General features: G+C 38.7%; 1 protein-coding gene across 3 annotated transcripts in view; it reads right to left on the bottom strand.

Annotated features, from left to right (window-relative positions):
* Nucleotides 1–11,711: 11,711 nt before the first annotated feature.
* Nucleotides 11,712–25,846, bottom strand: part of LOC132369007 (plasma membrane ascorbate-dependent reductase CYBRD1) — a 35,409-nt gene continuing 21,274 nt past the window's right edge. For 2 of the 3 annotated variants that reach the window (XM_059928086.1, XM_059928087.1), the window contains exons 3-4: nucleotides 16,158–16,312; nucleotides 11,712–15,446 (exon numbers count right to left, since the gene is read on the bottom strand). In XM_059928086.1, the coding sequence (XP_059784069.1) occupies nucleotides 15,146–15,446; nucleotides 16,158–16,312 (456 nt within the window). In that variant the 3' untranslated portion in view covers nucleotides 11,712–15,145. The remainder of the gene's footprint in view (nucleotides 15,447–16,157; nucleotides 16,313–25,846) is intronic. The other variant, XM_059928088.1, reaches the window with a different exon arrangement.

The raw sequence follows: 25,846 nt of genomic DNA, 5'->3' as shown, positions 1-25,846 counted from the left end.
TGTTAATTACTGATAGGCCTTTGAATTTTCTTGGCAAGCACCTTATTGTGCGATGAGGAAAAACAATCAAATGATGATATATTAAAACCAAAATAAAGTGCTGTGTCTAGCAATGTAACTAAATATCTTCTGAGAAGTATAAAAACAACTTTCCATGACCTATTATGTCCTTTATGATCATGGTTAGTCTGTGTAGTTTTTCTGGAACAAAACACCAGTTCCTACTGATTTTGGCACATGTTCCCTATATTGGTCAAAATCTATGATCTTACCGATTAGGTACAGTATTTAATCTCCAAGGACAAAGATGTTTAGCTTAATCTCTCCCTCTCCTGCAGTAATTGCAAACACAATCAACATTGTTTGGTTCAGATTGTGGTTGCCTGAAAAGAATAATGTATTGTACTTCAAGGAAAATAAGGCATTTAGACAATCATGCTTAGGAACTTACCACCATGATCTGCAATTTTCCCCGTTGCTTTGGCTCAGGGTTTCTCCCTTTTGCTCCCTTCCCCCAGGCTGTTCTGAGCCACGTGGGTTTGGTTCTGGTCCATCTCCAACTCTTTCCTCCATTTATCCCTTACCACAGTCTCGCCTTTTCATTACAAGGAGCCACTCACTTCCTCTCCTTTCTAGAGTCTTCCATATCTAGATTACAAAGTTCTACTCCACCCTTAAACCTTGAGAATTCTAGATAATTCTGTTGCAGAAAGATGGAAATGGTGGTGTAAATTAAATTGAGTGCAAGTCTGTAAAATAACATAGACTCACAGTATTCCAGCATGAGCCTAGGTCAGTGCCTGTGCACACAGGAGAGCTTCAGTAAATATTTTTTTTTAATAACTGTATTTATTTATTTATTTATTTCTGGCTGCATTGGGTCTTCGTTGCTGTGCGCGGGTTTTCTGTAGTTGCAGCGAGCGGGGGCTACTCTTCGTTGGGGTGCGTGGGCTTCTCATTGCGGTGGCTTCTCTTGTTGCAGAGCACGGGCTCTAGGCGTGCAGGCTTCAGTAGCTGTGGCACGCAGGCTCAGTAGTTGTGGCTCACTGGCTCTAGAGCGCAGGCTCAGTAGTTGTGGCGCATGGGCTTAGTTGCTCTGCGGCATGTGGGATCTTCCTGGACCAGGGCTCAAACCCGTGTCTCCTGCATTGGCAGGCGGATTCTTAACCACTGCGCCACCAGGGAAGCCCCAATAAATAATGATTGAGTGAATAAGAAGGGCCTGTTTTTGGAGAGGATAGAGATCAAGGAATTTTTTCTTGGCTACACTCCTGGACGATGATAGCATTCTTACCAGAATTCAGATCTTCCTGTTTTGTCCAGTTCTCACGCTTCTACACTGCCCAGATTCCAGTAATTTGCATTACCTTCAGAAACTTTCAACATTTATGCCTCTGGGGATCTGGGGGATCAACAGTGCTGCAAAGCACAGGATCCTTGGGCCAGTCTGGTGTCTGACCAAGTTGGGCTTTTAGCGGATGCTTTGGTTCCTCTTTCCTGATGTTAACAAAGCATTTATTTTGATTTTAAAAATATTGTCTTTGATTTCTTGTTAAATTAGACTAAACCAAGATTTGGATGATGTCAACCAGGCAGATGAATTTCTAATAAAACATAATTTTAAGTACTTGTAAATGTTTATCTTAGTACAAAAGTAATGCATGTTAATTATAAGAAATACAGATAAAACAAAAAGAGGTAAATTTTAAATGCCCATTATCCTACTCTGACCCAAAGAGAACCATTATTAACTAATTAACTCTTTGGTATATTATGCTTTCAGTTATGTATATATGTATATATATACACACACACATATATATGCACATTCACATTTACAAATTGTTTCATATATTATTTTACTTAATAATATTTTTCCATATTATTAAGTATTCACCTACAACACAATTTTTGACATAATTTTTTTATAGCATAACATTGTCTTTGTCCATTCTATTGGACATTGTTTCCAAAGACAAGAAATCTTTAAAGACGATTTGCCATACAGATAGTCATGACAAGAATGATTCTCGGTCTCCACTTGCACCTGCTTCCAATCCAGTGCTCTGGAAATACGAGAGCGCAGCGGCCCAGCACTGGGCTGCCTCTGGGAGCAAGGATCTAGCAGATTGCCAGAGGAAAATGGCTCTCGACCACGGATGCTCTGGGCTCCTCTTCTCGTCCTCCTTGAAGGACCAGAGATTTTCACAACCTGCAGATCTTGTGGGCTTCCTTCTTGAAATCAGTCAAGTATTTGTACTTGGGAAGGTCATGAACCCAAGAACCGAACAGGGAGTGAGGAGAACAACTTTATACATTTAATATAATTATGGAGGGTGGAAATAGAATTTTAAAAGTCTTTTTAATGAAGCAAAGAAACATATATGCAGGTTTTTGTTGTTGTTGTTTGTTTGTTTTTTATTTTTGGCTGTGTTGGGTCTTCATTGCTGCGTGCGGGCTTTCTCTAGTTGCGGTGAGCAGGGACTACTCTTCGTTGTGGTGCACGGGCTTCTCACTGCGGTGGCTTCTCTTGTTGCAGAGCACGGGCTCTAGGCACGCAGGTTTCAGTAGTTGTAGCACGCAGGCTTCAGTAGTTGTGGCGCACAGGCTTAGTTGCTCCGCGGCATGTGGGATCCTCCCTGGACCAGGGCTTGAATCCGTGTCCCCTGCATTGGCAGGCAGATTCTCAACCATTGCGCCACCAGGGAAGCCCACATGTATGCAGTTTTGCATGCTGATTTAAACTGACAAACTGCAGGTTAGGGAGACGTGTGTGTGTGTGTGTGTGTGTGTGTGTGTGTGTGTATGAGAGAGAGAGACAGAGAGAGACAGACAGACAGAGAGACAGAAAATGGGAGTGGAAGGCTAGGTAAGGAAGGAATGATTTTCTATCTCGTGGGAACTGAATCTTAATCACCACTCCACACTCTTGCACACACTCGAGGTGTGTTTGTACTTTTGCTCTCTCTGGGATGAATAAAGTCACACTTAAAAGTTGTCACTACTCCCCTTGCCTCAGCCCTCTTTTACTTTCCTTCCTCCTCCCTATCTTGCCACATGTTAGTGTGAATGGCTTTTGATGAGAGAAAAATAGAAGGGTTAGGGCACTGAGAAACTAGGGAGGGAAGACACTAAGAAAAAAGGTCAGTGAGGACTTCTCTGGTGGCACAGTGGTAAGAATCCGCCTGCCAATGCAGGGGACACAGGTTCGATCCCTGGTCCGGGAAGATTCCACATGCCACGGAGCAACTAAGCCCGTGCACCACAACTACTGAACCGGTGCTCTAGAGCCCGTGAGCCACGACTACTGAGCCTGTGTGCCACATCTACTAAAGCCCATGCGCCTAGAGCTCCTGCTCCGAAACAAGAGAAGCCACCGCAATGAGAAGCCCACGTACCGCAACGAAGAGAAGCCCTTGCTCACTGCAACTAGAGAAGGCCCGCGCGCAGCAACGGAGACCCAACAACGAAGACCCAACGCAGCCAAAAAAAAGGCCAGTGAGCCAGGAAGGGAAGTTTAATTCAGCCTAGGACCAGCCCCACAATCCCACTGTCCAGGCACAGAGGGAAGCAGCTCTCAGCAATTCTGCGGCCCCGCCCCAGCTTCTCTTTCCCACCACCAGCCATCTCTCTTGCTATGTGCTTATCTTGGTGATTAACCCTTCATAAACATTCAACATCTATCTATCTATCTGGCCCTACCATAAGCCTGGGGGTGCAAATTCAAACTCTCTACACTTACAGAAATCAGGAAGGGAGAGCCAAAGAGCAACAGGTACAGTCTGATAAGAAGGGCTCGTGGCAGGAGCAGGGTTCTTTGAATGCTCTGAGGAGAAATGCTCCACCCAGACCCAGGGGTGGTGGGAGCAGGCGCACAGGAGAGGAGCAGGAGCCAGAGAGGGGTTTTCCTAGGTGATGCCTGATTCGAGTTTTAGAGGAGATGCTGAATTTAGCAAGGTGCAGAAGGTGGGGCAATGTTTGGTCTGTTTTACCAGCTCCCGACCATCTTGTAAGCTATTTCAGGGAGGTGCTTGGTCCTAAGCCTCGCAGGCAACCACTACTTAAAGCAGTTAATTTGCCATATCAATTTAGTATTGTAAACCAGAATAGAATTGCAGAGACTATTACGCTATACAATAGGACCTTAGCTACTGTGTGTACTTTACACACTAGTAACCAGTATTAGCTTCACAAGATCTTTTCCACCCTTTTTTCCCTCTGCTTTCCTCTTCTACTTCACAATCTTTTTTCTTCTGAAAAGAGATATGATTTCTGTACTAAGGAGGGAAATTAACTTATCCCAAAGACATCACCTGGGACAAGATCTATATGCTTTTCTCAAATGGATATTAGATGATATTATGCAATTAATTTATTTTTAGGAGATGCAAGCTGAAGTATCTATGGGTGAAGTCTTATGTTTGCAACTTACCTTAAAAACTATGGTGGGGAAGGAGACTGGGAGAGACACACAGAGAAAGAGAGAGAAACCAAATGTGGGAAATGCAAAATGTAAATCATTATAGAGGATATATGTGTTTATTATACTATTTTTCAATTATTCTACAGTTTAAAATTAAAAAATAAAAAGTTGGGAAAATACAAATGGGTTGCTCACTTGGAACAAAGTACTGAATTGGTCAGTAGTAGATTCCTTTCAGAGTCCATGTAAAAAAATGCCTTTGCCTTCACATGGTGCATATCACCTCATGTACCTATCTCTGTACATATTTGTTTTGTCTGGATTCCCATCTTTAAGTGTCAAGCTGCCAGAATACAATCTCATATTAAGAATTTTTCTCTTGTCCAGTGGCACAAACCTAGATGCTCAGACATTTTTAAGTGGTGAACACAATCACTTAATATTACCTTACAATTCTTACCTTATAACGAAGGTCAAACTCATCTTAATTGCAAGGTGTTTAAAGCAGGTATGTTTTCTACAGCATTTAATTAAGTGAGCATTAAATCTAAGTGGATGATAAGCAAGGTCTGGATTTGGCAAGAAGTTGTAAGGGCACCTTGAATAAGGCTGTCCTCTGATCAGCTTTTCCCAAAGCACAGCAGTCATTCTGCAGCTGTTCCATTAAAACAAAGAAACAAACAAACAAACAAGATCTTTCTGGTCAAAATCAGTTAGTAAAATACTGCACATTATATTGTCTGTCTTAGAGATTCATATTATATATTAGCAATTAAAAGTGTTGCAAAGTTCTAGTTTCTAGTAATGGAGGAGTAGCTTCTATTGGATAAATGTTTCCACAGATAACAACTAAAAGTTCTGGAAAAAATATTTTTTTAAAACTACCTGAAGACACTGGAAAGCAATGAAAACCAGATAGAAATTGGAGTACAACCTATGTTCGGAAAAAGGGAATGGCACTAGATAAGTTTCCATTTTTAGCTTTTTTGCTGAGGGAAGGCCCTGGTCTCTGTAAAGCAAGGAGGCTGAAACTCAACAGAAAACTCTGTTTTACTTGGTTGAAGAACCAGAGGACAAAATTCAGTGTGACCACAGGAGCTTGAAAGAAGGGGGAGGATCCTGGGAAGAATAGAGCCTATAAGGGAGAGCCTTAAATTCTGCACATAAACTCTACTCAAATCTTTGGCTGCCCTTGAACTATATATGCATGGGTAGATTCCAAGCAACTCATCTAAGCTAAAAGAATTGAGCAGAAACTTCAGCTGCTGCTTGCTGCAAGATAAATAGTGCATAGTATCAGTCTGACCAAGTTAACTGCCTATTAAAACAAAAGGTCAATACTCTTTAGAGGAATATAACAGAACCCAGAGTCTCTTCAACCATTCACAATGTCTAGGATACAATAAAAACTGGTAGACATACAAAGAAATACCTAAACGTGTCCACATTCAAGAGAAAAGGCAATCAATGGGAACTCATTTCAAAATGATCAAGACATTGGTATTAGTAAACAAAGATTATAAAGTGGCTATTGTAGTTATGCTCAGGGATAGAAATGGAAACATGCTTGTAATAAATGGACAAAGAAATTCATGCCAATACACAACACAATCAAACTTCCAAAAACAAAAGACAAAGGAAAAATCTTGAAAGCAACAAGAGAGAAAACAACCTGACCTATAAGGGAAAAACAATTTAAATGACCACAGATTTCTCATCAGAAACCTTAGAGGCCAGAAAGGAATGGGGTAACATTTTCCAAGTGCTGAAAGAAAAAACTGTCAACCCAGAATTCAATATTCCCTGGGAATATCCTTCAAGAATGAAGAGAAAATAAAGTCATTCTCAGACAAAGGAAAACTAAGAGAATGTGTTGCCAGCAGACGTACCCTAAAAGAATGGTTAAAGAGTGTTTTCTAAAAAGAAAGGAATCTTGAAACATCAGGAAGGAAAGACTAACAATGGAGAGAGTAAATACATAGGGTAAATACAATAGATTTCCTCCTAATCTTGGGTCTTCTAAACTTTGTTTGATGGTTGAATCAAAAATTATAATACTGAGGGCTTCCCTGGTGCCACAGTGGTTAAGAATCCACCTGTGAATGCAGGGGACACGGGTTCGATTCCTGGTCCAGGAAGATCCCACATGCCACGGAGCAACTAAGCCTGTGCACCACAACTACTGAGCCTGCACTCTAGGGCCGGCGAGCCACAACTACTGAGCCTGCGTGCCATGACCACTGAAACCCATGCGCCTAGAGCCCGTGCTCTGCAACAAGAGAAGCCACTGCAATGAGAAGCCTGCGCGCCACAATGAAGAGTAGCCCCCGCTCACCACAACTAGAGAAAGACCGCGCACAGCGACGAAGACCCAATGCAGCTAAAAATAAAATAAATAAATAAATAAATAAATAAATAAATTTATTTATTTTAAAAAAAATTATAATACTGTCTGATGTGATTCTCAATAGGTAGAGGAAATATTTAAAACAACCATAATAAAAATGGGTGGGGAGGGAAGGTAGAGAATATAAATGGTGTCGGGGGAGAGGAAGTGGATGAGAATATAAAAGAGTACCATGAAAGATCTTTGTGGTGTTGTAATAGTTCTGGATCTTGATTGTGGTGGTGATATCATGAATCTACACATGATAAAGTGGCACAGAACTATATACTCACATTGTTCCAATGCCAATTTTATATTATACTATAATTATGTAAGATATAATCATTGGGGCAAACTGGGTCAAATACCTCTGTACTACATTTGAAACTTCCTGTGAGTCTATAATTATTTCAAAATTAAAATTTGGGTGTTTTTTTTTTTAGTAGAAGAGGGGATATAAAATATAGAAATGTAAAATGACTTAAACTCTTATTTACTAAAAATGTATATAATTTTTAAAAATGAACAGAGCCTCAGTGACCTGAGAGCAATATCAAAAGCTCAAACACATTGTAAATGGAGTTCTAGAATGAGAAGAGAGAATGGGGCAGAAAAATATTTTAAGACACAATGGCTAAAAATTTCCCAAATTTGATAAAAGATGTAAATTTATAGATTCAAGAGGCTCAGTAAACGCAAAGCATAATTAAAAAAAAAAAAAAAGTACACCCAGATATATCATTATTAAACTGCTGAAAAGCAAAGATAAAAAGAAAATCTTGAAGCACCGAACTGATCTCCCTGTGCTATGCGGCTGCTTCCCACTAGCTATCTATTTTACATTTGGTAGTATATATAAGTCCATGCCACTCTCTCACTTTGTCCCAGCTTACCCTTCCCCCTCCCCATGTCCTCAAGTCCATTCTCTACATCTGTGTCTTTATTCCTGTCCTGCCCCTAGTTTTGTCAGAACCATTTTTTTTTTTTTTTTTAGATTCCATATATATGTGTTAGCATACAGTATTTGTTTTTCTCTTTCTGACTTACTTCACTCTGTATGACAGACTCTAAGTGGCCAGGAACAAAAGGCACATTACCTACAAGAAAACAATAATACAACTGATTATTGTCTTCGTTTGTTTGTTTGTTTGTTTTTGGCCATGCCTCCTGGCTTGTCGGATCTTAGTTCCCCGACCAGGGATCAAACCCGGGCCCCAGCAGTGAGAGTGCCGAGTCCTGACCACTGGACCGCCAGGAAATTCCCCTGACTACTGTCTTAACATTATAAATTATTGAGGCCAAAACACGGTAGAATGACATCTTTAGGGTGCCAAAATGAAAAATCTGTCAACCCAGAATTCTATGTCTAGTGAATATATCCTTCAAAAATGAAAATTATATAGACTATTTTTAGAAAAATGAAACCAAAGAAGAATTTATCATCAACAGACCTGCACTAAAGAATTACCAAAGGAAGTTCTTCAGGATTAGGCTAAATGATGCCAGATGGAAACAGACTTCAGGAGGGGATGAAGAACAGTGGAAAAGAAAATATGTGGGTAAGTTTTAAAAGGTTATTTTTTTACTTCTGCATTTCTTCTTTCTTTCTTTCTTTCTTTTTTATTTGTAAGAAGATTTTTAATTTGAAATATGGTCTGAGCAACATGAGTGTAGTATGTCTTCATTTCTTTAAAATACTTAACGATTATATAAAGCAAAACTTTTAACACTATACTGTGGGTTTATAATATATCTAGTTGTAATACAGATGACAAGAGTGCAAAGTTGGTTCAATATTCATAAATTCATCAATGTATTTCACCATGTTAACAGAATTAAGGAGAAAAATAATATGATTATTTCAGTTGATGCAGAAAAATCATTTGACACAATTTAACAATTTCACTCATGACTTTCAAAAAAAACTCAGCAAATTAAAGTTCATCAACTGGATGAAGGTCATACATGATATATTTAATGACAAAATATTGAATACTTTCCCTTTATGATAGTGAACAAACTAAGAATGTCCCCCACACCAATTTACTGATGTTAGCAACATTTTGAAATGTATAAAAATTTAAGATCGAGTATTTGATGAATAAAGGGATGGATACATAGAAATATGATAAAGCTAATATAGCAATTGTTAATTATAGACTCTAGGTGGTAGGTATGTGAATGTTGTTCACTCTGTAATTCTTCAACTTCTCTGTATGTTGGAAAAGGTTGAACAACAAGGTCCTATTTTATAGCACATGGAACTATAGTCAACATCCCGTGATATATATATGAATAACTGAATCACTTTGCTGTACACCAGATACTAACACAACATTGTAAATAAACTATACTTCAATTAAAAACAACAACAACAAAAAAACACAATAAATTTTGGCTTGCCTGCCCCCGCAAAAAAAAATGTTCATAATAAATGTTGAGGGAAAGTCTGCAAAGTCTTACATTAGAGAAATACGTTTGTTCGTTTAACTCTGTTTCCCAAACTTCTTTTTTCAACAAAACAAAATAAACAAAACCCCTAAGGAGAATGTAATAAGCCCTGCAGAACATACTCTGGAAAACACTTCCTATTTAAATTTAGTTTACACCCATTTAGATTTTTAAAATAAGAATGGTGTTTCACATCCACTGATCTGTAACAAACCACCCCAAAACATAGTGGCTTAAAATGAGGACAATTTGTTATTTCTCATGATTTTGTGGGTTGACTGGAGCTCACCTGGGTAGTTCTGTTGATCTCACCTGGAATCTCTCATGCATCTGAGCTCATCTGAAGCTTGAACATCCAAGGTGACTTCTCACCCTCCAAGTTCTCTCTTTGGGTAGCCTTCAGGTGGTCTAGTCTAACCTTCCTCAATAGCATAATGGCTCAACTCCGAGAAAAGGAAACAGAAGTTGTGAGCTCAGTAAGATTTTGTGGATCTTCACTCTAGTACCTACCATTAATTTGAGTTGGCCACCCCCCTAAGACTCCTCCACTGTCCACTTGTATTTCTTGTCATCTACTATCAATTCTTCCTCTCTACCATCGGCATTGTCTCTTTACCACATTGTTCTTGATTTCTCATCATTTCAGCCTGCCATGAAATATCATGGCCCTACCTCATGATCTAGACCAGGAATTGGCAAACTTTGGGCCTATGGGTCCAATATGACCTGCAATGCTTTTGTAAATAAAGCTTTATTGGAACACAGTCATATTCATTTACTATTGTCTGTGGTCTCTACTGGCTACAATGGCACAGTTGAGTAGTTGCAACAGAAACTGTATTGTCCACAAAATCCATCTGGCTCTTTATAGACTTTTTCCTGATCCCTTATGGCTCCTGTCTCTAGGCATTCATTTAGCTTCCATTCTCACTGCCTTATTCTTGAAATATTTCCCAGCTCAAGTTCCTAGAAGAGAGAAAACCAAAATCCTCTGAAATGCTTATTCCTCAATCTAGAATGAAATGAAAGAGAACATTCTCATTTCATGCCAGGCCACTCCATAGTGTGTTGGCCAGCTACGGAGAGGCTGCATGTGGGCAACGTGTTCTGTCCCCGCCTCATCCAATTAGCTGTGACTGAGGAAATGCAGGTAATATGTAGTCAGTAAAATGGAGCTGCCTGGAGGGGTCGGGGCATGGTGGGCACTATTGCATGTCTAGCACAACTGCAAATTGAACTGAATGAGCTGATATATGTAAAATTACGACAATGTGCTTGAGCCATACATTTAAAAAGTGTCAAAAGTACTTGCCAATTAAGATCAATCTGAAATGAAAGAGTACCCCTGAAATTAATAATATAAATCAGTGACAAAATATGATGTAACTTATACAAATTCAACTCACACAATATCATGGCTCTATTGCATAACAGGACATATACTATTATGGTGTGATTATACCTACACATCATAAAATACCATTAACATTTCCCAGGTGGCAAAAAGTAGGTGAAAAATAGACTAAATGAGGGACATCCCTGGTGGTCCAATAGTTAAGAATCCGCCTTCTAATGCAGGGGATGCAGGTTCCATCCCTGGTCTGGGAACTAAGATCCCACTTGCAACGGGGCAACTAAGCCCACGTGCTGCAACTACTGAGCTCGCACGCTCTATGGCCTGCAAGCCACAACTAGAGAGACACCCACACTGCAATGAAAGATCCCGCATGCCACAACTAAGACCCGATGCAGCCAAATAAATTAATTAATTAATTTTTTTAAAAAGACTAAATGAACAGTTAAATTAAGATTCGAGGAGTATTGGCACTACTTAGATGTTAATTATCCTTTTTTATTTGGAAAAAAAATCCAACAATTCATCCATTATGAATTATGTATTTTCTCAAGGATACGTTACTATGAACACAGCACTGTAATAACCAGCACTTTTAATAGGTTTTTTCCCAACTTAAACTGCGTCTGCTTTGATTGCCTACATCTTGGCTCCGTTCCACACTACAGAGTATAGTTCCAGCTCAGATCCTATATGGAGAACACCATGACAGTTTTGAAACAGTCCTCTGATCCTTCTAGCAATGTAAAAGGTATGGTACTCAGAGTACAATTTATAGAGAAATCTGACAGCATTTACAATAAGCAAACTTTAAAAAAAAATTTCCCCATTGAAAAACAAACAAAAAAACCTGGGAAAGAGACTTTCAGAGCAACACCTACAGGGACTTCCCTGGCAGTCCAGTGGTTAAGACTCCGTGCTTCCAATGCAGGGGGCATGGGTTCGATCCCTGGTCGGGGAACTAAGATCCCACATGCTGTTTGACGTGGACAAAAAAAAAAAAAGAACAATGCCTACAACTTCTTCAACTTCTTGTCTGGACAAATTGTAACATACACAAATAGCTTCCAAAATAACTTTTATTACTATATAAAAACAAGTCAAGAAAAAATAGATGCATTTTTTTCTACAAATTATAAAATATTCAGGCTATTTAATATTTTTCCATAAATGTGTTGAGATAAAAAGGCAAATTTAAACATAGAAATCTTTTCCACTTAAAGTTTTCAGGTACCTTGTAGGGGATAAAGAATAGTTTTTCTTCTATACTTTCCTATGTGTAGCTCTAAGACATAGCAGTTACAGCTTTCTGTCAGAGTTATCTAAAAAAGGACATACAAAGATAAAAATTCCATCATGTTGCAATAAAATTAGCAAAAAACTTTACTTTGGGCTTTCAGATTTGGCAGTTGTAGTCAACCGGTATTGCACTGGAATTTCCAACTCAGCAGGGAAAAGAGCCTAATTAAAAACAAGGCATCCTCTTAATTTTTGTCCTTTAGAAAAGCGGTCCCCAACCTTTTTGGCACCAGGGACCGATTTTGTGGAAGACAATTTTTACATGGAAGTGGGGGGGGGGGGTGATGATTCAGGCGGTAATGCGAGAGATGGGGAGCAACGGGGAGCGGCAGATGACGCTTGCTCGCTCACTCGCCTGCCGCTCACCTCCTGTTGTGCAGCCCGGTTCCTAACAGGCTGTGGACTGGTACTGGTCCTCAGCCCAGGGGTTGGGGACCCCTGCTTTAGAAAACAGAAACCACTTGTCAGTATTCCTTAAAAAGTGCAATTACCTTCTTTGTCATTTGATCGTAAGCTCTGAGATGCTCTTTCCAACCCACACAGCTTAAATGAAACCACGAGAGGAAAGGGGAGAAGGTGCTTTGGAGGGCACCTTTGGATTCAGTTTGACACAAGGAGCACAGGAAGCTGTACACTTTTGATATCATTAATTCAAAAAGTATATTCATCTGAGTTTCTCAATAAACCCTTTGAGACAAAAGGCTTTAGTGTTGATTTAGATGAATGTTAAAATAAAGCGTTTTTTTTTCTGAAATTAGATTATGAGGTAAGCCAAGCCATACTATCTCTGCAGGTGATATAAGCTATAATTATTTGGGAAGATTTCAATCACTGTTTTAGAACTGATACCTAAGGCTTCCTTCTCCCGTGTTCTTTTTGTGGGCTTTTTAATGAGATATTCTGGGGGGAGATGCTTTAGGCAGGACATACCAGCTTTTGAAAGATAAAGGTACAATTATCATTAGAATAAAAAGCCCATTAAAAGAAGAGTCTCAAACAGAAAGGTTTTCTAGATATATTTGACTATGCATTGTTTTCATAAAGGTTGAGAAAGAAAGAAAAGAAGTTCCTGTAATATCTGTAAGATTACCCTCACATTAGCCCACAAGAGGGATAAAATAAAGGGCTGAGATGAGGGGTGTTCAGATACTTCTCAATGGAGCAGAATAGTCTAGTGCCAAATCCATAATTAACTTTTAACTAATAACCTCTTTCTTGGCCTATATGAAATGGAATGGCAGCTTCAATCCTTGGGGCCGTCACTATTCCCTTCCCCCTAAAAAGCCCTGGAATTTTGTGCACCTCTACGTAATGAAATATCCATTCACCAAAATATGTTTGTGTGTGACAATGCAATTATTCCTTCCACTTAGCACCCTAATTGTAGCATGCTCTACTTATACTGAATTTATGTGTCTACTACGTGCCAGGCATCGGGCTGGGCACTAGGGATTCTTATGACACTATTGCCAATTTTGGAAATAGAATTAAGTAAGAAAACAGTGTTTTGGTGAGGGACTCTTGAATGGATATTGTGAAGCTTCAGGGATGTGACGGAGTACAGCTTGTACTCAGTCTATGGAAGTAATTACCAGTTACCCTAAAAGGAAATTCACTAAGCACCAAAAATGTTAAGTTTATTTGGTGTAAACTGTATGGTTTAAAATTGCAGGGAAACCAAAAATCAACCCCAAATGAAAAGCAACATTTCAGCATAGGCGCCACTCTAGGTTTTAATTTAAGTCAGCCCAGAGCCTAGACAGAGGTCTCATGCATGAAAATTGTCATCTCTGAGTCTTAATTTGTTACTGAGAACCAAAGCACAAGATGTCCCCTAAAATTCCACCCAAATCAGGAGGGACCCTAGCTTTTGCCCCGGGGAAGGGCAGACCATGAAGTCCATATCTCCTATCTCCAAACCCAAAGCTGTTCAGCAGCGATGTTCTTGCCTAAACCTTTCTTTGTTACCAAGACAGTTTTAAGATCAAAGGGGCATCAAGGTAAGCCATGGCTTGTTGGCCGTGGCAGGGTGCCCATGATGAATTTCCAGGTAAGGGTAGGCCTTTTTCCTTGGTTATTTGGGAAATCTGCCTTGGAAACAGAGCCAGAAGGTAAATTTTAACAACTCTACTGCATTCCACCAAACGAGGTTTATCCAGGGGTGGGTCAAAACAGGTATAAATTAGCATATAACAGAAAAAACAGCATAGTGAGGTGGTTAGGATCATGGACTGACCTGAGGTGCCAAACTGCCAGGTTTTGAATCTCAGTTTCACCACTTATGAGCTGTGTGACCTTGGGCAAGTTACTAACCTCTCTAAGCCTCAGATCTCTCATCTGTAAAATGGAGCTTTTAATGGTGCCTACCGCAAAAGTTTTGTCTGGGGATTGAATTAGCTAAGATTTATAAAGTGCTTAGAATAGTGTCTGACACTTAGTAAGTTCCATGTTTAAAAAAACCAGAAACTTGGGGAAAAGTGCTCTTTAAAGTTTGTGGAGTAGTTTATACTGCTTAAGCATTCAGGCATATTCTCATCCTAATTAAGTTTAGAATCTGGATCATAAAGTATACCAAACCCAAGGAAGCCTTGGGATTAAGTCAGTTTCGGAAAAACTTCCAGGTCCGACCAGGCAAGATCTTCAGCTACCTACAGCCCTATCACTGCTCCAAAATGCCCTAATATAAACCCTGGTCTCCAGGGCCAATCTAAGGATAAAACACCTGGGGAGGGAGCAAAGGGTAGGCACAGGGAAAAGGGAACCAGTTACTTTCCTTAATTTTTTTCTGTGCTCTAGTCATGACATCTGTGTAGCATTAACCTTGTCCCACATATTCATGATCTGATTCCAAAACTTTACAACTGGACTCCCAGAATTAACAGAAAATGACTGCATGACAAGAGGCCAGGGAAGCTGCCAGTTTATCAAATTTACCAACCGATAGATACATTTTGATCATTTGTTCTATGCAAGGCACTGTGCTAAATGCTTTGGTCCTCAACAAGAACAAGGTAATATAACCACAATTTACACCTGCTGTTATTTACATTGATCATCTCCCTTCCAATTCAGGTAAGTTCACAGGCCTCAATCAATACAAACGTTTTCAAGAAATCCTACTTTATGATTAGAATAAATATTGACTCTGTGGAGCTCAATCATCTTATGGCTAAATAAGAGAAGCTAAACTATAGAACTAATTGAAGTTATATGGCTACATCTCTACCCCATTTTACATGGTGGATCTCTGTCCAGCCTCATCAAGGGTCATGTTTCTTTTCCTTGCTGCTGCTTCACTGTTTAACTCTGAATCTGATTTGTCCATATTGCCAAAGTTCATTGCCATGGAACCTTCCATTCCCTCTGGAGCGCCTCCGTTTGGCTGAAGAAGGACAGAATTTGGTTCTTCAGGACGTTTCCATTGTGGTCTGGTGACTATCCAAAAAATGAGAGCCCCAAACACCAGAATCAGAAGTCCGAGGGTATTTGTGAAAACACCTTCTGGTGGGAATGTACTGTATGCAGGATTTTTCCTACAAAAAAGGAGAGAGTGTGTCCAATTACAAATAGGGTGATACACCAAGGGGGGAAAGCTGCGGGGAGGCGGGTGGGATGAACTGGGAGATTGGGATTGACATATATACACTAATATGTATAAAATAGGTAACTAATAAGAAACTGCTGTATAAAAAATTAAAGTTAAATTTAAAAAAAGTAGGGTGATACAGCAACATGCCAAACAGTCTTGAATTTATCTGCTCAAAATGCACACTGGTACAGCTTCAATGTAAATTCCCTTAAAGCCTGACATTAAGAATAAATTTAAGATATGCTATAATTCACTCAATGGATTAGTATGAAATTGTTAAAAATCATAAGTATGAAAATAATATAGCATCTAAAACACCTGTATAACTTAAAATTTAAAAAGTGATACAAAAATGTAGGTATATCATAATTACAGTTAATATAAAAACATACACATCAAAACGATTGAAAGGGCATGCATAACTTCAATAGCTGTTTTGTAATAGTACAATTTGTTGGACTGTTTGGTTTTTCTTCCAAGCATTATTAAAGTTATATCACATGTATAATATAATACATTTTTTAAAATAAATATTTAAATTTTTTATTTTCAACATTTAAAAAATTTTATTACATTTATATTATATTTGTCCAGTGAACAAGTATTTAACATTTTGTAGCTTAAGAATTGCAATTAGGAAAACTATGCAACTTACAGGGCAAAAATCAGTTTCTCCGTCACTCCCATAAGTACTGTTGCAATCACTGTTCCAAAGATGAGAAGTCCAGAATAAACATGTATGGGCATGAGAAGTGCTCGGAGAGAAAGTGGAGCCCAAGGAAGCAGAAAGACAAAAAAACCTAGGAGAAGCTAAACATCAAAAAGTACAAAAGTTATCAATTAATTGTAAGTTTTAACTAATTTAAAAATTATTATAGAAGCAATATGTACAAAATGAGAAAACATTTCATATAGAACCAAGGGCATAAAATGAAAAGTTTCCCCATTCCAGTTCCACTCACTCTCTCGAGTATCCTTCCAGAAAATTTCTATGACTAAACAAGCGTGTGTGTGTGTGCACATGTGTGTTTAAAGAGAAAGTCAGACATAGAAAACAAACTTATGGTTACCAAAGGGATGAATTAGGAGGTTGGGATTAAAATATACACACTACTGTATAAACAGCACAGATAAACAACAAGGACCTATACTGTATAGCACAGGGAACTATACTCAATACCTTGTAATAACCTATAATGGAAAAGAATCTAAAAAAGAATATACATATGTGTGTGTATGTGTATATATATAGTGTGTGTGTGTATATATACATACATATATATATATAAAACTGAATCACCTTGCTGTACACCTGAAACTAACACATTGTAAATCAACTATATTTCAATAAAATTTTTAAAAAAAGAGTGAGAGAGAGGGACAGTTTTTTAAAGTACAAGTGGGATTTTACTATACATATTTGTTCTGCATATTGCTTTTTTCCCTGAATAGTGTATCTTGGAGATCTTTTCATGTCGATGCATGTATCTAGTTTATTCTTTTTAATGGCTGACATTCTAAGACTGTAACAAATTATTCAGTTCCCTATTAACGGACATTTCTGTTTCTAGTTTTTTGCTATCATTAACAAGGCTACAGTGAACATTCTGATACTTACTTATTTGTTTTTTTATCAATTTCCTTAAGGTTGCCAAGTAGGAAGGGAAGTAAAAGATTTTTAAGTAACTCAATCCAAATACAATAGAACACATTTATTCAGTTCAACCTAAAAAACTATGTGGAAAAAACCTGGCAATTTTGTTTTACGAGGAAGAAATGAGTTCTGCAGAAAATTCTCTCCATTTCCTTGATAATTAAATCCCTAGTGGGATACTTCTCTGCAGAGAAGACAACAAGATTATTACGTAAACTAAAGTCTGTTAATGCTTTCACAGTTTTGTTTTGTTGACCCAGACCCCTGCCCATTAAGTAATCTCTTCTCCTCCAGAAAATAAAGATGACTCAGTGACCACTGAGTTACTGAGTTTAAAGGGACTTTTTTTTCAGGTGTCTCTTTGGTATCTACCACTCTAACAAAACAACTATGAGAATGAGGAGAAACACTAGCATCACTGTTCAGTTTTCCTGATTGATAACAAAGGACTAACGGGGGACAGAGAGGAATGAAGGCAGAAGGGGTGTGATGCCCTACAACACATTTAGAATCAGATTAAAGGCAACAATAATGAATGGAAAGTAACTGAAAATGCATGCAATAGGCTGGTTTGCATATTTTATTGTCCATTAATACCACAAATGCCTGAGTATATTAGAAATGGTTCAGAGAGTCCCCTTTGGTGGTTCAGTGTTCCTAATTCTCCTTCAGTGATCTTTAGTGATTCTTTTAGTATCAAAGGGTAAGCATCCTGATGTACAGGTTGTGCTTTCTATACAAAAATGGGGCTCAGGTGAGTGACTGTCAAGGATTTAGCACAAATACATTTCTACGAGTAAGTCACCATATCTTTTCTGTGACTTACCCATGTAAATATATATTTTTTTCCATATTCCTGTTATCCTGCCTCTTCTATTCCTAAGATTCTTATTGTTTTGAATGATTCTTACTGTTTTCTCTTATTTTTTTCAGGATTTATCATGTGTGTCTCTTGTAATCCCATAAAGCTTAATATCTAAGTAGATGGGACACCAGAAATTTGCGTACAGGACCCCAAGACGATTTAACTCTCCTAAATCTTACTTTCCCCATGAAAACATTTTTTTTTTCAACAACAGAAAATTACTTTTAAAAGGAAAGGAAAAAATTACAGAACACTTAACTTTGATTAAAAGTGTTCCAAATTATGCAAATGTATAATAACTTATAAAAAGTTAAAATTTATATTAATCATTCTTTATTTCCTTTTAACCATCTTAGCCTTACTATCTTACAAGTAACATGGCAACTTAAATCCTAGTGGACTGAATATTACAAAATCCTTAAGTCCCTTTAAGTCAGTGTTTCTTGAAATGCTGTTCATAGAAGACCTGTATCAGAAACTCTTAAGGTGTTTATTTACAGAGATCCCTGTGCCACATCCAAATCTGCTAAATCAGAATTTCTGGAAGTAGGGTTTAGGAATCTGCATTTTTATGGAATGCCAGGGTGATTCTTACTACATGTTGCAGTCTGAAGACCACTGCTTTTGATTCGCTCAAATTATTTCAGAGATATGGGTTAAGTGCATTCTGGAAAATCCCTAAAAGTGAAGGCAGTACACTGTTACCTTCAGCCTACAAACACTTACTAAGTGCAAACGAAGTGCTCCAGAGTTTAGGAACCATCACCTACAGAAAACTGTTCTTCACCACTATGGAGTTCTTAGGAGAGCTAAAGAAAAGTAAAATCTCATTTAAAAAGTTATTATTTAGATATGAAAGTGAAGATGTAGTATGGTTCTAATTATGCTTAAAATTTTTTCTTAACTATATATTCATGGGCATAATAAGAGCCTAAAGGAAATAAACCAAAATATAATGATAGCTCTAGATTATGGCATTATCAGTGATTTGAGGATTTTTCTTTCCATTTTTCTGATTTTATAAAATTTTAAATAAATGTATATTACTTTTATAATTAGAAATAGACAATGAAAGTTTACTTTTAAAGTTCCTGTGTTAGGTATCTGGGCTTTTCTCAGTTAATTATTATTGTCCTTTAAAGATACAAATGTATTTTACTATGCCAGTTTTATCTCACTTTATGAAACGGATGAGTTTTTAAAAAAAAGATATGTGTAAACTTTTAGACATAATAAAAGCTTTTATTTGCAAAAGTCATTAATGAGACCAGGAAACATCTGCTTAGCTAGCTTTTGTATTAGGTATGATTTGCTTTTTTTTAAGGGTAGAGGTGGATTTAATGAGAATCAAGTGATTTACAGATTATTATATGGAGGCTCCTCCCAGCTCCTCTTCATTTTTCTGCTATTGTATACACAGCCAGCAGGGATTCAACCAACTGCTGATGGAAAATATTTTTTTAAATTTCCAGAGGGCTTCCCTGGTGGCGCAGTGGTTAAGAATCCGCCTGCCAATGCAGGGGACACGGGTTCGAGCCCTGGTCCCGGAAGATCCCACATGCCGCGGAGCAGCTGGGCCCGTGAGCCACAAGTACTGAGCCTGCGCGTCTGGAGCCTGTGCTCCGCAACAAGAGAGGCCGCGATAGTGAGAGGCCCACGCACTACGATGAAGAGTGGCCCCCACTTGCCACAACTGGAGAAAGCCCTCGCACAGAAACGAAGACCCAACACAGCCATAAATAAATAAATAAATAAAAAATTAAAAGAGATAAGCAAAACATTCTCTCTATAAATTTGATCTTTAAAAAAAAAAAAAAAAATTTCCAGAAAGTTCCAAAAAGCAAAATTTGACTTTGCCAGGCAATTTTTTACATAGCATTTACATTGTATTAGGTATTACAAGTAACCTAGAGATGATTTAAAGTATATAGGAGGATATGCATGGGTTATATGCAAATACTACACCATTTTATGTAAGGGACTTGAGCATCCACAGATTTTGGTATCCATGGGGGTCCTGGAACAAATCCCTCGTGGATACTGAAGGATAACTATATTCACTCATTCCTTCATTTAAAGCACATATTTCTGGGCCACATCCCCAGAGTTTCTGACTCAGTAGGTCTGGAGTAGAGCCTAAGAATTTATTTCTAACTCCCCTGGTAATGCTAATGCTGCTGTCCTAGGGACCACTCTTTGAGCAGCTCTGTCTTAGGTTATTTGCAAGCTGTGTTTTTCAAACATAACGGCACATTTCTTCTAGGGGTAAAAACATCTAATCAGAACCAACTAGAATATGTCCATAGTTTTTTGTAAAAAGAAATGACAGACATTCAAATTGAAGTCTCCTGTCAATATCCTACATTTTCTTGCTGCACTGTCTTTCATCAAGTACAGCTGGCAATACCTCAACCTGGCTCAGACATCTTCAGGACTACCCCTGGTGTGCTAGGTCCCACTGGAGTAAATCACGCAGTCGGGCTTCCCTGGTGGCGCAGTGGTTGAGAATCTGCCTGCCAATGCAGGGGACACGGGTTCGAGCCCTGGTCTGGGAAGATTCCCACATGCCGCGGAGCAAATAGGCCCGTGAGCCACAATTACTGAGCCTGCGCGTCTGGAGCCTGTGCTCCGCAACAAGAGAGGCCGCGATGGTGAGAGGCCCGCGCACCGCGAGGAAGAGTGGCCCCCACTTGCCACAACTGGAGAAAGCCCTCGCACAGAAACGAAGACCCAACACAGCCATAAATAAATAAATAAATAAAATTAAAAAAAAAAAAATCACGCAGTCAAGGGGACTAGCATCGCTATAAATTCATGGTTATGATGCTCGTGGCTATAAGCACTTCAGTGCTGCTCAACAATCCTTCTACTGTCTGATTTATCAACTGGTCCTCCATGTTTCTCCCATGTGCAAACCTCTGGCTCTCTTGTGTGCCTCCCCACTATTGGCAGCTGATCCTACTACCACCTCATGGGAAAACAGAGGCAACTTCAGAGAAGAGCCTCATTTTTCTGCCACCAAACGAAACAAACCAAAAATCCATCCCAAGCGAACAATTCCTTTCCTTCTTCAATTGCAATGGAGTTGGTGTTCTCCAACTTTCCAGCAGTCTCCACAACCTACTTCTTGAAGACATAGCTACAAATTATTGCATCTCTCCAGTATTCACTACCTTTCCTTCTCTATGGTGCTATCCAGTGAGCATTTTAACATGCCCAAACTTCTCACAACAAAATGAAGTAAAAAAGAAAGCACCCAAGCACCTGACTTGACTCTTGTCTCTGACCAGTTACCACCCTCTCTCTCTTCCCCTTCTTACCCAAATCTCTTTATTGAGTTGTCTCTATTTTCTCACTGTAAACAAAGGAAGAAAAAAGAGAATTTTGCTCAATACCCAATTCTACAAGGATTAACCTGCTGCAGTCACTGACCAACAGACAGAGGAAAGGAAGACATAAACAGGATGCTCTGTTCTTTGGACAAATAGGCCCCTTAGATAGTTAGATGTACATCTCAAGAAGAATTCTAATGAGCTCAGACTCTTGCATCTTCCCATACACTAGAAAAACACTAAAGTCATAAACTTGAGATATCTGTTCTTTGGGACTAGCAGTAATCTTTTACCAAGATGTTACTTTACTGCATGTATTCCCAAGCCCCAAATCACATATATACTTACTGGCTTCTCTCCTACCTCTTTGGAGCAGTTTACTCAGAGCTACTGAGTGATTGTCTCCCACACTATCGTCCTCAGTAAGACCGTGAATAAAACTTAAATTCACAGCTCTTATGTTGTGCATTTTCTTTCAGTCAACATCACCTTCTATTTCCTGTTCAATTTACTGAAATCTGGCTTCTGCCCACCAAGAAAACTGCTCTCCAGGGTCATCAGTGACTTCCAGATCACTAAATCCAATGGATAGTTTTTAGACCTTATTTTCCTTGACTTCTCAGTAGCATTTGGCACTCCTAAAGCCCTCTCCTCCCCCTCTAACGTTCCCTTTCTCATCCCCCCCTCACTTTTTCAAGCCTGAAAGTGACTCTCTCTCATCCCCTGTATCACTGACTTTCCAAATCTCATTAATTCTACCTCCTAAATATCTTCAGGAACTATACACTTTGCTAACTGCTATTGCAACTCCTCCAGGCCACCAATCATTTCTCATCAGAACCTTTGTAAACATCTTCAACCTAGTCTTTCTAAATTTACTCCTGTCCAGCCTCCAATTCATCTTCCATACCCACTCCAGGCAGCTCAAACTCCTTCCTGTTTCTCAAATAAAGCAAAGTTTTACCCATATACTATTCCATTCATAGAATACTCTCTCCACTTTGACCACAGACCTCATGACTCCAGTTCTTGATCTGACTTCCTTTATTCTCTATACCATATGAGAGCTCTCCTAGAACACTCCATACCCATCCAATCTACCAAATACTCAATGACCTGTCTTCCCCTGTAAGCTTCATGAGGGCAGAGAGCATGTCTCTTTGGGCCCATGTGTGTCTTGTGGAACAATGTATCCCCCATAACCTAGACAGGTATCTGACGCATAACAGGTATTTAACTCTGTTGAATAAATGGATGGATTTAGGAATAAAATTTCAGTGACATAAAATGCATATTCTCAACCATGAAAGTGTCTATGATCTAGAGTTGAAATGAAAAATGCCATCTTCAGGTCATAAAGGAGCCTACCACAAGACTTACACTTCTAATAATAACAGCTTACTTGTGTCATTCCAGTATGCTGAGCCTTTCCATGCATTATTTGTCTTTGGTTCTTATGATGTTGTGAAGGATGTATGAAAATATTAATTTCTAGGTGAGCAAACTAAGTCCAAAAAAGTTCAATAACATGTCCAAGGTCACAAATTACAAATGAATGAAACTGATTCAAACTGAGGTCTTCCTGGGTCCAAGTCCTGTGTTCTTAAATACTACCAGCTCTCTGGATCTGAGCAAGGAAGAAGCCAGGGACCACATTTTCTCCTGCTAAACAAAAGTCAGAAAGTTGTGACATGACATTTCTGAGAAGCCTAGTTAGCACACAAATAAAACAACTGGAGATAAGAATCTGAATATTTCAGAGGGCAAAAGAGAATCTTGAAACAATCAAAAATGTTTTCAGGGCTTCCCTGGTGGCGCAGTGGTTGAGAATCTGCCTGCCAATGCAGGGGACACGGGTTCGAGCCCTGGTCTGGGAAGATCCCACATGCCGCGGAGCAGCTGGGCCCGTGAGCCACAATTACTGAGCCTGTGCGTCTGGAGCCTGTGCTCCGCAACAAGAGAGGCCACGATAGTGAGAGGCCCGCGCACCGCGATGAAGAGTGGCCCCTGCTTGCCACAACTAGAGAAAGCCCTCACACAGAAACGAAGACCCAACACAGCCATAAATAAATAAATAAATTAATTAATTTTTAAAAAATGTTTTCAATTCACCCAAGTTTAATATTAGAAAATCTAATGATGTGATTGACTACATTAACAAATTAGAGAGGAAAAACCATATTCATCTCAACATACACAAAAAATATTCAATAAAATTCTACATCCATTCATGATTTCGAAAGAAAAACAAAATGGTTTCACAAACTGGAATTAGAGGAAATGTGAAGCATCTGCACTGAATAGTGAAATATTAGAAGTATTCTCTTTAAAATAAGAACAATTCAAAGAGTCTTAACTCTACCTCTATTCTATACCTTGTAAATACTTCTATACTCTTCAATTCCACTGGCTAGGATGCAGAGGAAAAGACATACGACAAAACTGGCAGTGCAGATAAGTGGCAAAGACAGGGACGATTCAATAAATGGTGCCAGGGAAAAAGTTTATCAATATGGAAAAAAATGAAGTTAGATAACAACATCACATCATGAACTAAGTTAATTCTAAATGAATTAAGTACTTAAATATCAAAGACAAAACTTCAATATTCTTAGAAAACATAAGAGAAATTAAAATTTCCAATAATATTACTGTAATGTAACCTCTGGGCTATTTGTAGGCTTTTCTCTTAGACCAATTGTTCTCAAATATCACTGTGCCTCTGAATCACCTGGAGGGCCTATGAACGCACATACTGCTGGGCTCGCCCCCCGCCCCCAACCCAGAGTTTCTGATCCAGGAGGTCTGGAGTAGAACCTGAGAATCTCATTTGTTTTGACCTCAGGGTAGGGAAGGATTTCATACACAAGGCATCAAAACAAAAAATAATAACCTTAAAGGAAAAGATGATTAATTCGTTTTATTAAAATTGAGAATTCCTATTTGTCAAAAAGTACTAACAAAAGAGAAAATACAAGTTTCAAACGCTTGAAGATATATGCAATACATATAAATGAAAAGGACTTTGACACAGAACACCTATAAATCTTTAAGAAAAAGGAAAACAAACTCATTTTTGAAATGGACAAAAGACATGAACAGGTATTTTTTTAGAGGTGAACCATAAGTAATCAGTGAAATAAACAATAAAACCACAAGAAGACACCATTTTATACCCACTAGTTTGGCAATATTTTAAAAGTTTGAAGAGGATGCATGTTGGCAAGGATGTGCCATATGGGAACACTTATTTGCTGCTGGCAGGAACATACTTGGGTCATCCACTTTGGCAAACAAGTTGATGTTACTCTTTTAGACTGAGTATATAACTGCACTCCTAAGTATACCGCCAGAGAAACCTTTGCATATGCGGACCAAGAGATGTGTATATGAATGTTCAGTGCAGCACTGTTTGTAACAGAAAACAATTGAAAATTGCCCAAATGTCTAATAGCAGGAGAATAGATAAGTAAATGTATGGCTTATTTATACAGTGGAATACAAAAGTAAAAATGAAGGGCTTCCCTGGTGGCACAGTGGTTAAGAATCCGCCTGCCAATGCAGGGGACACGGGTTCGAGCCCTGGTCCGGGAAGATCCCACATGCCACAGAGCAACTAAGCCCGTGTGCCACCACTACTGAGCCCAGGTGCCACAACTACTGAAGCCTGCACGCCTAGAGCCCGTGCTCCACAACAAGAGAAGCCACCGCAATGAGAAGCCTGTGCACTGTGACAAAGAGTAGCCCCCGCTCACCGCGCACAGCAACGAAGAACCAAAGCGGCCAACAATTAATTCATTAATTAAAAAAAAAAAATTCTTTGAGGAAAAAAAAAAAGTAAAAATGAGTAAACTACATCTAGAGGAATCAATATAGTTGAATCAGTAGAAAGAAAAAAAAAAGCTGTAATTGAATACATTTGATACTGCTTTTTAAAAAGTAAAAAAATAAAAACTAAACATATTGTTTGGGAATTTACAGTATGTGGTAAAATTATAAAGAAAAACAGGAATGAGAAAAAAACTTCTGGAGAATGGTTACCTCCAGGGGTTGGGATGGGTAGAAAGATGTGGGATCAAGTTGGGGGTGAGGAGATGTCCTATGTTTTCTAAATTAAGTTGGATGGTGGAATCATGAGAGTTAACTTTATTATGATTCATAACTTCTACATACACACAATGGTTTGTTTTTTTTTTTTTAAATCCCCCAGAGGCTAGATCTCACAAGTAGAAAAAATACCTACAACTTAAAATGCTTTGCAATTCATAGACAAACACGAGGAAGGGTGAAGACTTTTCAGCTTGTATTGGTTGTATTGCTTTGTTGCTAGCCCCCTTTCTTTCCTCCTTTTTTTAAAATAATTTATTTATCTATTTCTTTTTGGCTGCGTTGGGTCTTTGTTGCTGCGTGCGGGCTTTCTCTAGTTGTGGTGAGCAGGGGCTACTCTTCGTTGTGGTGAGCGAGCTTCTCATTGCGGTGGCTTCTCTTGTTGC

This window comes from Balaenoptera ricei, chromosome 7, assembly GCF_028023285.1.
Source record: "Balaenoptera ricei isolate mBalRic1 chromosome 7, mBalRic1.hap2, whole genome shotgun sequence".
Lineage (NCBI taxonomy): Eukaryota > Metazoa > Chordata > Mammalia > Artiodactyla > Balaenopteridae > Balaenoptera > Balaenoptera ricei.
The sequence above is the reverse complement of the archived record's forward strand: the minus strand, read 5'-3'. Positions and strand labels throughout refer to the sequence as shown.